This window comes from Biomphalaria glabrata, chromosome 1 (genome assembly GCF_947242115.1).
Source record: "Biomphalaria glabrata chromosome 1, xgBioGlab47.1, whole genome shotgun sequence".
NCBI lineage: Eukaryota > Metazoa > Mollusca > Gastropoda > Planorbidae > Biomphalaria > Biomphalaria glabrata.
Window position 1 is genome coordinate 52,456,049 of NC_074711.1, and position 13,653 is coordinate 52,469,701.

Below are 13,653 nucleotides of genomic sequence, written 5' to 3' on the forward strand. Positions count from 1 at the left end.
CAGTTCGTTACAACGGCTCAGTACAAGTGCGAGACGAGACAGAGAGACCAGTGCAAGAGTTGATACGGCGGAGAGATATTTGTACAGTCGTGTGTTACGTGCTGCCAATTGTACAGTGTTGGCTGTTATTTATTGACATTAAACTATTACGTTACTTTGAAGCCCAGAGTTGTCAAGTTCTTTAAGTTGGTGGTGTCGTTTGGTACCATTTGCAGCGAGCCTGGATAGGGAGATTCGTAACAATATATATATATATATATATATATATATATATATAGAGAGAGAGAGAGATAGAGATAGAGATAGAGATATAAAGATACAAATATATATACATATAGAGATACAAATAGAGACACATAGAGAGATACAAATAGAGACATATAGAGAGATACAAATAGAGATAAAAATAAAGATACATAGATATGAGAACATGTTGTTTCAGCTTGTTCTTATCAAACTCTTCAAAGGGATGTAACCAAGGACAAAAGATTGAAATGTTACTGAACCGTACTCTGGAAACTGGAAGGAAACGGAAGTGATTCCCCCTCAAAGAGAGAGAGAGAGAAGAGAGAAAGAGAGAGAGATAAAGAGAGAGAGAGAGAAGAGAGAGAGAAGAGAGAGAGAGAGAGAAGAGAGAGAGAAGAGAGAAAGAGAGAGAGATAAAGAGAGAGAGAGAGAAGAGAGAAGAGAGAGAGAGAGAGAGAAGAGAGAGAGAAGAGAGAGAGAGAAGAGAGAGAGAGAGAGAAGAGAGAGAGAAAAGAGAGAGAGAAGAGAGAGAGAGAAAAGAGAGAGAGAAGAGAGAGAGAGAGAGAAGAAGAAGAAAAAAATCTCTATTATAACCAAAAACAAGGTTACAATGACAGTTTGTGTGGAAACACTAACTCGAAATCGGCCCCCGAAGTGGTCCACCGAGAGTCTTCACCAGGATTCGAACACGGGACTTCCGGTTCCAAGTGCTTTACCCCTCAGCCACAGCATATCCATATATTCATTTAGCGTACACTTATATTTTTTAAAAATAATAATTATTAACATTATTCATACATTCAAAATTAATAAACATGTTACATGTAATAAAGAGAAACTAAAAAAGATTTATTCCTCTAACAAAATTAAATAAATTGGCAACACGAAAAAAAAATAAAAATTCTTGACCTACTTTAAGCTACAACTGTGTACAACAAGACTTTCCCCTCGCAAGTAAAAATTAATATCTCCATTGTCATTTGTCATACTAGACATAGATCTAGCTAGATCTAGACCTAGTTTTAGATCTAAATCTAGATTCAAGATTTAAGTTTAAGTCTAGAAATAGATGAAGTCAGATTTAGAGTTAGTCTAGAGCTAAAAAACAACATTTGAATCAGTATTCTATTCAATAAGTTAGTTAATAAATGGAAAATATCTTTTATAATGACCCATTGACACTTTTACCATTGTGACATTAGATGCAAATTTGTTGTACCAATGCGCGAATCTACGAATGAAGCTTGAGTTATTAATGAAGAATCAATTACCTTTAAAAAAAATTACATCCCCTGGAGTTTTTCATTGAAAAGTGGTGTAATTAAAAAACAAAAAACTGCTTGCATATATAGCTTAAAAAATTAAATGGTTCACTTTCGGAAAAGAAAAAAGTAGCCGTTGCATCAGAACTTTGAATAATCTAAAATATCATGATGTCCGATTTTCATTTTCTCTTCTAGTTTATGAGATCTAAACGGACAGACGGACAGACAAAACTAATGGCGTCTTTTCCCCTTTTGGGAGCCGCTAAAAAACAACTGTGATGGTATGTTTTAAACAGATTGGTCTTTTACTCTACAGGCAGGGTTCTTAAGTAGTTTGTGCTCAACTAGTCCACACCCTTGGGCCGTGATTCAAATATGAATACGTATGAATCCTAAACACATTGTTTCAATGAACAGGTTTTTGTCTGTTCTAACGAGTCACTATTTAATAGTGTAGTGACCAAGCAACTAAACTTTACAGACTATCCACAAACACAGCAGGCAAGAGATTTTCAACGTAAGGTCTGTGGCATTTTACGTCTCGAGAGACGATCTTTTCCCTTTGCACTTCTTGTGACTCAAGAGCCAATACGGAATACGTATATCAGCTCACACATTCTTTTAGTCTGTATCTCCTGTAGCGGCAACTGACTACCACGAGATAGGTGATGTCATGGGACACAGGTTGGACATTTCTCAGGTAGAGAGGAGGGTTGGGGTATAAAAGAAGTGCGCAGGGGAACTATCTGTAGTTAGACAGATGATGTGTGTCTCAATAGTTTTCCCCGTGATTGATTTTTTTAGACTTTGTACATATTCAGTTATACACAAATTCATTTTTTATATGCGGCCTCCGAAAGGGGAATAGACGCTATGAATTTTGTGTGGTCTGTCTGTCCGTCCGTCCCGTTCAGATCTCGTAAACTAGAAAAGATATTGAAAATCGGACATCATGATATTTTAGTGCATTCAAAGTTCAAAAGACAACCAGGCAACATCCAAATGCAAACCCCCCAAATCTTTTCCAAATGTTCAACTTACATCTCTACCAATGCCAGAGGCCTCAATGCTGATGCCAGAAAGTTTGCTCAGTTGGTCGTTAACATTTTCTGAAACATAGAAATAATTGTTAGATAAATGTCATATGGTATGCTTTATAAGATGAATGTCAGAGGTTATTTTCAGTTCGGTGTGTGCCAGAGGTTACTTTCTGTTAGGTGTATGCTAGAGGTTACTTTCTGTAAGATGAATGTCAGTGGTTACTTTCTATTAGATGAACATCGGAGGTTACTTTCTATTAGATGAATGTCAGAGGTTACTTTCTATTAGATGAATGTCAGATGTTACTTTCTATTAGATGAATGTCAGAGGTTACTTTCTATTAGATGAACATCAGAGGTTACTTTCTATTAGATGAATGTCAGAGGTTACTTTCTATTAGACGAATGTCAGATGTAACTTTCTATTAGATGAATGTCAGAGGTTACTTTCTATTAGATGAATGTCAGAGGTTACTTTCATTAAAGTCACATTGCCTATTCGTCTCTGAGACCAAGGATCATTGAGGAGTACAGTAATTCACTTGACCACACCAACAGAACTTGGCGCCCTACATAGTTTGCCACAGTTGCTGACAAATGTTACTTAACCAATCCACATCTAATTGAACACAACATTTGTTGTCACAGTAAACAACACATATTTAGAGTTGAACATTTCACAGTTCATTTACTTGTCCTAACAATTTTAGTAGCATAATCATAGATATGAGGGCATTATATTTGAGTTTAAAACTTTTTTCAAGCGTTAATTTAAACAAGAAAAACAACAGGTTATATGAAATGCAGTTGTATCAATTAGTTTGGATCAGTCATTTAATTAAATTTGTAATAGATCTATACCAACAACAATAAATTCGTGTGATTAGAAATGTTTTGACCAAATAGTTTTGTATAGCGCTATTTCATACTTTTAGTTTCCTCACTACGCTATGATCCTATGGACCAGTTGGGAATGAGAGGGTGGGGAGAAAGACTGGCATATCCGGGGGAATATTAGCGTCATCGTTTTTTTGAAGCGTTTATAAAAAAGGTGAACGATATGAATTTGAACTCATGACTCAAGCCTCCTCAAGCTGACATTCTAACCACTCTGCTAGTGAGGTGTGCATGAAAATTGAAGATTGTAGAGTTATCTATTGTTCGTTTTAAACATACTTTAAAGCGGCGATCTATAGGGGAATAATTCAGAATTCTCCACCAAAGCAAATATTATTTCTTTCCCTTGTTCGAGATACCAAACAAAATAATTAATTACCAATACTTAATTAATTAATTAATTAATTATTTTTTTAAATTGATTCTTGTGTTGTCAGGTAAAACAAATAATAGTGCAAGTTTTCAGCTTGATCTGAGATTCGGTGTCGGAGGAATAAGATGAAACATTTTTAACAGACATACAAACAAACATACAAACAGAGTGAGTTGATATACGCTTTGTAAAAAAAAATGTTAGCGTGTCTCGCATACTCTAATGTAAAATAAGTAATGAATATTGACTCATATTCTAAATGAGTGATGAATACTAAGATAATAGAGAGGCGAGTCCTTGAAATTTCTCTCCTCTTCCAAAGAAACTGTTTTTCAATGGGCAGGACTTAGTGTTCGTGACAACCAAATTATTTGAACAGTCACGCTGTAGGAGGCCAACATGACGTGTGGCGTTGGTGGTGACAGTTTTTATTATACCAGGGTCACGGTAGGGCTAATAAAAGACATTATTCGAGAATTTTAAATCTATATTTAGTTAATATTGCGTTGAGTACGTTCCAGGACAGAAATAGTGATACAAAATATATTTAGGCCTTATTGCATTGAGAGGTTAATACGGATCTTAGGTAAATCTTTTTCATATATAAAAATAATAATTTGTGGGCTAATTATGTAAACTACAGCATTGCCTCAAGCCTGAGGAAAGTATTTTAAAAGTGATAATTGGCTCGTGCAGACCAATCACACTCTTTAAACTAAACGCAGTCCACAGTGGTACAGAAGTCTGAGACGGCTGTGAACAACAGATAGCCGTAGGTTTGATATCGGAGTTTCCATCTCCTAGACTGGCTGCTGACCAAAGCAATAGAGCCCAGTCTGGCCATTGGCCGAATTACTGATTTAGGTAAGATTCATCGACAAATTAGAGCCTATTATATATATATATATTTATATATATATATATATATATATATATATATATATATATATATATATATATATATATATATATATATTAGCAAAAAAACAACACAAAAACTAACCCACTGACTGGAAAGAAGTGTTTAGTGAGTTGGTCACTCAATTGGAGGATGTTAACGAAATTAAGGAATTGACAATGTGATAAAAAGGGAACGAAAAGTGTGAAAGCGGGTGTTGGGGGGTGTTCGGGTGAAAAGCAGCATAGAGTATATATTAAAAATGTTTATATTGACAGCCGATGAAAGTCAAGAGATTATCTGTATGACTAACGTTCTTGTTGTGGACGGGTGGGCAAAGGGGTGGGGTAAGTGAAAGTAAAAGTGATACTAGAATTCACGGGCCGAAAGCATGCGTGCGTCTGGGGGGGGGCGTTATAAAGCGGGTCGTTCTAATTTAAGTCAAAAGCCTATGTCAGAGAGAAGATAAAAGAGAGAGAGAGAGAGAGAGAGAGAGAGACAAACAGAGAAGGAAAGAGAAAGAGAGCGGACCTTCTCATTTCATTGTAACAGATACACTAATTCACGGGCTAAAAACTAAGTTAGGAGGATATTTAAAATCTGGCCATTTGATTGTAAGATTAAAAAAAAGATGGGTCGTTCCGGACATAATAAACAAAACAAAGCCTGAGATCAACGGGCGTAGCCGGTGTGTAATGCTAGTAAATAAAGAGAGACGCACAAGAAATAAGCCAATTCCATAGTGGGATAACAAAAATGTCATTCTTAAGGACCCATCCAAGCAATGTTCTGTGAGGTCTGGGTAGAACCACTCTTTGTGATATATTTTGCGCTGGTACGCCGGTACGCGACATTTTGGCGACGCCGTTTTGGTGATGGCCGTTTTGGCGCCAGGAGCTCTGTCGATGGTTTAGCAATCTTTAACATTTTAAACTAAACATATTTTCTATACGACAAATAAAGACCTGAATATTTAAAAATGACTAAAAAAAACTTTATTAAAAAAATTAAAGTTTAAAATATTTAACGAATAAATAAAAAAGCTTACTGTGACTATTAAGTTTTGAACCCGAGCGCGAGACAAAAGGACAATGAATAAAGCTCCTTTTATATTGACACGTTAGGACAAGGGAGGACCAGTTGTCTTCAAAAGGAAAAAAAATGGCTACTTTAATTACTTAAATGTAAATGGAATTGTGGAAACGTACCTCTTAATACTTATAATATATTTTATTTTACATATAATATTATATAACACTTATGTAAACTCTTCACTTTAGAATCTCAAGTTTGTTTCATTATTTGTATTAGTTTCTTTTTTTATTTTATTTGTTTCACTTAAGTATAGTTTCAAATTCCATTAAAAAAATACATATTTTATAAATATATATATATATATATATATATATATATATATATATATATATATATATATAAATATAAGCAATCACAACAAACTAATATGTTTTTATTACAAACTTAGACTATCTAGAGAAACTGAACAGAAACAACCACACCACACACACAAAAGCTCTAAATGAACTATTTCATTCAGAACAAATTAAAATCCTCATAACGTTAACACTTTAAAAAATCTTCAGGGAAAAAGTTTACACAAAAAAATGTGCATAATTGTAATAGATACACCTAAAAAACAAAATATGTTTTTCATCTGTCAAAGATGTTTTCATAGTCATTACAAAATATCTCTCTGCACTATTTAGCACCAGAAGGTTTAGTCGACAGAACGTCCAGCACGTCAAAACGTCGTCGCCCAAAACGTCGTCGCCCAAAACGTCCTGCTTTGTTGGACTACTGGTGACGAGGGCAGATACTAATGTAGTCTCTGATGAATTATACAGAAGATTTTCTTGGGCCGACGTGTTGTGTGTGTGTGTATGTGTGTGTGTGTATGTGTATGCTTGTATATTTCAGAAAGAAATATTTATTAATACACATCAAAGACCAACAAAAAAAAAATAACGACCCATTTCAACAGGGGACAATTCCTCAAATATCCGACCTGAGTCACGGACACGCCCCATTGGGAGCGACAACGTCGTTTGTTAGATTCGAGAGAAATCACAGTGGCAATGATTTCTTCATCTCTTCCTACAGCGCTAAGATTTGTGAAGAGAATTTCTGGGCGAAGCTCTAACAATGGCATGGTGATAATGAAGACATTACTATACTTCGAGTTGTTTGGGGTTACAATTTCACGTTTAGAATAGATGTTACGAAATGTGTGTGAGTATGTGATTATTAACTAAGTATTGATATAGTTCATGGGTGACTAAGTATTGATACAGTTCATAAGTGACTAAGTGTTTTCATTATGAAATAAACAGAGGTAGTTGCTCTATACACTTTTGCTCAAAGCAAATGACAAAGGGAACATTAATTTCATAAACAGATCTTTGTCTATTTCTTGTGTTACCGTATCTTGTTTTTTTTTTTCGGCCATAGATTATCCCAATCCCAAACTGTTATTGGATAACCCAGACTTCCTTTTCAATCTTGTTTCAAAAATGGTTTATAAGTGTGTACATATTTAGCGACTCTAAAATAGGATTTAGTCCATGGTAGGTATTGGTAGTTCTCTAATCTCCCATCTCCTTACTTCATTATTAATGTCGTAATTCCTGGAGATGCCAAGTAAATTAAGAAGAAAAACACGGACTTGAAGGTTTAGTAGTACACCTATTATGTTGACGACAATCAACTGTTCTAAGGCATACATTTGTGTAGCTTTAAAGAGGTGTCTTGTGTAATCATTGGGTTGATTTGAATCACTGCTACTTTAATGAGTACACTTGAACTTATAATCATAGCATACGAAAACAAATCCAATTGTGCAAACAGAAATACAAGCTCTAGGAAATCATTGTAGCCGTTGCGCTTAAAAACGTATTTGAAACGATTGTGAAATAGGATTGAATGCGGTACGAGATATATACCTGATAAAATCGTATCTACAACAATATGCCTTATTAAAATAAACTTTTATTTCCAACATTTTTCACGTGTATGTCCAAACTACATAGAGTAAAGACAAAAGAGTTAGCTCATAGATAATCATAAATGGTCTTTTTTTAAAAACAATAACATTTATGCAAACGTTTTTGTTTTTTACTGAAAAAAATGTTATAAAAATATTTATATTAGTAAATTCAATGTTTCCAGTTATAGAAACTACCGGTACCTACATTTTACATACAAGTTTTACGTTTCTTTTAAAAGACAAAGAATGCATTTAGTATGCCAATAAAATGAATACAATTTTAATAAGCAATGTTTCATATTGTACAAGTGGAGAGGAGAGAGACATATAGTATAAACATATAGTATAAACATATAGTATAAACATATAGTAGAAACATATAGTAGAAACATATAGTAGAAACATATAGTAGAAACATATAGTAGAAACATATAGTAGAAACATATAGTATAAACATATAGTAGACAGACATTGTAGTAAAGTGAACAGTTTCTTAAGGCCTTCATTGAGAGATTGGCTCTTCACAAAAAACAATTAGAAAATCATTTAATAACTTCAGTCATGTCAGGTTTACACTCAACCATATCTTTATTAATTACATATGAATAGTTAAACATTAATAATAATAACAGTAACAAATCTCCGTACCCTGTGGTATCATGTGGTCAGTCAGCCAAGTCTTACAGTATTATGAGCAACACTTTCTTCTGTTTGTATTGGCGGAAATAGGGTTGTAGTTGTTGATAGTTTGTAGTTCATAACTTCTGATATCGTATTGACAAGTTTGAAACCTGCCTTTTACCTGCTTGACTAGACCGATTCGGGGGCCAATTCTGAGTTTGTGTTTCTACACAAACTAAATTTGTAATTTTGTTTTCAAATCAAAAGCAGCATTAGCATTTAGATCTAAACTGAACACAATAACTTTGAAGGCGAAATCATATTTAAAAAAGAGATTTCGGCTTTTGAAAACAAAACGAGACAGACAAATCGACAGACCTAAAAAAATAAAACGACATAAAGCACAAAAACAAACACACAAAAGCCGCTTTTCACTACGGAAGCGGCTAGAAACCACAGGAACATTTTTTGTGTGTGTAAGGAATGCAGGTCAACAATTTACGTGTGCATAGAGATTAGGTTTAAACACGTTTGCGCCATGTTGATTTAAACTATTCATACATTGTTGTTTTTAATTCGACAACAGGTGGAAAAGGGAGAGACATTGCTCAATAGTTTCACAGCCATGTTCCTGGACATGTGCCGCAAAGTCAGTTAGTTTGATGTCTCTAGCAGTCTGTCATGGAGTCAATGCCCCTCATCTGTCTGCCAGTCAAGAGATAGGGGCGCCCGGTTTTATTTATGTAGCGGAGCCACCACCTCACACGATTCCCATATTTGTTTCCCAGCTAATTGAACAGATTCACCCGCCCCACCCCCCATCCCACCCCGTCCATCCCAAAGCCGTCTGCTTTAACAAATATGTTAAAAGCTAGCTGACATCAGGCCTAACAATAAACAATGATCTCCCATCAGCAAGAGCTTCCAGGGAAAAGATATAGATAGCGTTAAGACTGTGACAGAACTCGCTGCAGACGGCGACTTTATTAACGGCGCCCGCCATTAGCCCGGCTGACACGCACAAGTAACGAGCTAGTGGACGATCGTTTCAATTCTGCCGAGTTGACTTTTGCTCTCTCTTTCTCCCTGTCCACTTTACTACTTGATGATACAAAGCCAATCAAGAGGGGAACAAAAAAGAAATAGAATAGAATAGAAGAAAAAAAGTGTATCGTTATCTTATTGTGTACTGTCGATACTAACAATGAGAACAATAATCGATTACACACTCAACATTTTGGGAAGACGTGATTTTATAGAATTGATTTCTTTTACAAACAGATTGAGAGACAATGGTGTGTGGAGACATAGGTATAATATACCTGGTAGATCCTACAATGAGTAGGAATGTGAACATTCTTAAAGTTAGGGCAAAGCTGGTGAATCTCTTGTTTCATGACCTGTACTACAATCATTCATACATGTCATTCACACATGTCAATCACACATGTCCTATACACATGTCCTACACACATGCCATTCACACATGTTCTACACACATGCCATTCACAGATGTTCTACACACATGTCATTCACACATGTCCTATACACATGCCATTCACACATGTCCTACACACATGTCATTCACACATGTCCTACACACATGCCATTCACACATGTCGTATACAAATGTCATTCGTACATATCCTAAACACATACCATTCACACATGATCTACACACGTCATTCACACATGTTTTTCACACATGTCCTACCCACATGTCCTTCAAACTACCTGACAACCTAGTAGTGTGCACCATTTTGTTTTTCGTATTCCCCTTTCTAAGGTTTCCTCTTTCTTTACCAAGAGGGCGCCGACACAAGAGGGCGCTGACTGTAAGATAGGGGATTCTTTTTCTGGATTTCAACCTTTCAAGTCTCGAAACGAAAAGTCAGACCAGAACTTTCGAATGCTGAGGCCCTAAGCACATTGTATATTGAGGACTCGATATTAGGTCTTCAAATTAAGAGGGCCTCTTTGGCGACTCAACCTTGGAGCTTAAGAGTCTGGGAGAGCTGTAGTACTGTAAGCTCCCACAGGAGTGTGCGATGTGAGGTCCCTGCTACCACGCAATGTCCTGCATTCCTAAATTCAAATTGAAAAAAATAAAAATAAAACAGCGAGGCCCCATTCAAACTGGAGGCGAGTGTTGCACACCACTAAGTCCAGATCTGAAAGAGCCAATCAATTGTGTGCCCGGGAGTGAGCCATCTGTTAACTTTTGTACAATGCAGTTTTTGTAATTAGCGTATGGCTTAAAGAGCTGCCCCAAAGTTGGTACGCTGACTCTCAGCTTGAGATTCGCTGATTAAACGAGTAATTAGAATGTCTTTTAACCGTATCAAGTTATCCTTTCTTTATATATATGTGTTCTTAAATCATGATGTGCAAGGTGCCACGTGTCTTTAGTCGGTGCACATTATTGGGCACTAAAAACAAAAAGTAATTTCGTTGTGTCTGTCACATGTTGCATACTTTGTCAGCGCCTTGTCAGTTAAGTGCGATGCAGACAAAACATTTATTCTTAAGACTGGTGAACTTCTGAGAGAGAGGCCTGGACACCCAATCACATTGCCTTTGAGATATTTTAAGAAACAAATCAATCTCGCATGAACTTGCATACAAAATGGATCAACAGCAGAATTTTGAGATATATAGGCCTATTATAGGATCATTTTAATGTTGTACTAATCCAAAGCAAAACTATGTCTTATTAAATAAAAAAAAACTGAGACAGTTTAAGACCAGGACACTAGTGATATGACAGTCACTGTTTAGCCAGCAAGACTGAAACTTTGAGCAGTGTCTAAAAGTGGACTATTTTGTTACATTTGTATAGGGTCTATAGACTGACGTAAGTGACTAAGCTAATATGTTATCTAGCGAGACCAATCGTCATGGTCTCGGGTACAGGCCAATTAAGTAAATACTGACACCAATTCTGTTGTAAATACTTATTTAGTGACTATTCTGGTTGTTAGTATTCTATCGGAAAACGTAACGGTGAAGTATTTGGAAGTTTGTCTTTTCAAGTTTCATTCGATACAAAATTATTTGAGGAAATAAAAACTTTGAGTTTGGTTTGGTTAGAGAGTTGAAGAGATGCAGAGAGAAGAATGTTGCTCAGTTTTACATTGAGATTATTTTGGTTTGGTTAGAGAGTTGAAGAGATGCAGAGAGAAGAATGTTTGTCAGTTTTACATTGAGATTATTTTGGTTTGGTTAGAGAGTTGAAGAGATGCAGAGAGAAGAATGTTTGTCAGTTTTACATTGAGATTATTTTGGTTTGGTTAGAGAGTTGAAGAGATGCAGAGAGAAGAATGTTGCTCAGTTTTACATTGAGATTATTTTGGTTTGGTTAGAGAGTTGAAGAGATGCAGAGAGAAGAATGTTTGTCAGTTTTACATTGAGATTATTTTGGTTTGGTTAGAGAGTTGAAGAGATGCAGAGAGAAGAATGTTTGTCAGTTTTACATTGAGATTATTTTGGTTTGGTTAGAGAGTTGAAGAGATGCAGAGAGAAGAATGTTGCTCAGTTTTACATTGAGATTGGTTTGGTTAGAGAGTTGAAGAGATGCAGAGAGAAGAATGTTTGTCAGTTTTACATTGGTAAAAGAAAGTGATGAAAAAAATTATTGAGGATTTAAAGACAAACATTCCTTTATTTCAATACAGTCTCTTAGCATTTAAAAAAAAGCCAGCACATTAAAATGATCACTATTTTGTATTTAGAGACTAAAAGTCAAAGTTCCTTTCAAGTCTTTGTTTCGTTAGAGCGGTGTCTACGTAGTTGTTTTGAAAGAGAACATTGAGATTAGTAGTTAGTCACTTGGAACAGAAGTCCAGTCCTACGGTCTCTACTCTGGAATTCAGAAATTCGATCTCAATACAACTTGATACACCACTGGTGAACCTTTTATAAGCATTAGGAATCTAAATTTGGGTGATCTAAACCTGGTGCACGAGAAGTGCATATATTCACCGCCAGAAAAAACAAAAGACTTCTCCGATGTCAGAAAGTCAGTGTGACATTTTTCTGAGCCAAACCTCGACCAAGATTTTTGTCTCTGGAATCATGAAACAATCAACTGCACATGTGAAACATTCGTCTAGTGTACAGCAGGCAACGTAAGAGCAATAATTAGATCTCTCTCTCTCTCTCTCTCTCTCTCTCTCTCTCTCTCTCTCCCACCCTCTGTACGTGAGCGAAAGTGTGCTTAACAGATTAAACTTTTTGTTAAGACGGGGTCACGTGTTTTCCCAAGAGTGGACACCTGACCAGTTGCTTCATATTTGATGAGCACGTGATCAAAGACGTTGCTAGTTGTACGTTTGACAGCATCGAATTCGTGCTACATGCCGTCACTGTGTGTAGCTAGGGCGCAGGGGTGGCCAACCTTCTTCAGCCTAGAGGCCAAATAAATTTCCGACAGCATCTCAGTAAAAAAAAAAAGGCTCAAGTCCAATAAAAAAAAGAGTCTAGAAAGAATCATTATGTAGACTCCTTGGGGCTAAATTGTTTGTAATGCCGGAAGGGGCCAAACTTGGGGCTAAATTGTTTGAAGGGCCGAGTCATGAACCGAACAGGCTCGCGTCCCGAAGTTTGGGTCTGGATGCTAGAGTGTATCTGTCGTTGAATCCTAAAAGCGTGTTCTTATAATGTTGTAGTCGTTCGTTCTCTCCTGGCAATGCTCTGAGTAACTAGATCTAGTAGTGTAGGCTCTCAAGATGACAGGAATTATTGTCTTTCTAGCTTACTATCATTGCTATCAAAATATAAGACCAACAACCCAACAATCACACAGATCAACAATTAGTTTATTTGTATATGTATAGTTTTGGTACAAAACTTCTATCAAGCAAAAGTGAATCCCAAATCCCAACTGAGCCAATGATTCTGCTGACACGTGACCAGGTCTTGGTTGTTTATGCAGTGAGCACACACACATCCATCAGAAACAGATTCATTAAGATTGTTTCCGTATTTTAGCCACTCACTGCTTGTGGTCATACAAAGTTGTGTTTGATTCAGAATGTTTGTAGGGAAATATAACATACAAACATTTTATGAGTCAGAATGTTTGTATCATGATATAATATAAATTATGTACACGTCAAAATGTTTTTAATAATTCAAAATGCTTGTTTGTTGTTGTTTTTTAGTCAAAATGTTGTTACAAAAACATAAAACTTTTTTTCCTGTTTTGTTTTCTTTATTTTGTTTTCTATATTTTGTTTTCTTTATTTTGTTTTCTTTATTTTGTTTTCTTTATTTTGTTCTACTTGTTACATTGCCTCTGTTGTTGTTGTTGT

The 13,653-nt window shown here is 35.8% G+C and overlaps 1 protein-coding gene across 1 annotated transcript in view; it reads right to left on the reverse strand.

The window, feature by feature from the left end:
- Window positions 1-13,653, reverse strand: part of LOC106079945 (receptor-type tyrosine-protein phosphatase N2-like) — a 293,472-nt gene that overhangs the window by 91,576 nt on the left and 188,243 nt on the right. The window contains exon 10 of the mRNA XM_056043460.1: window positions 2,553-2,620. Coding sequence (XP_055899435.1) covers window positions 2,553-2,620 — 68 coding nt within the window. The remainder of the gene's footprint in view (window positions 1-2,552; window positions 2,621-13,653) is intronic.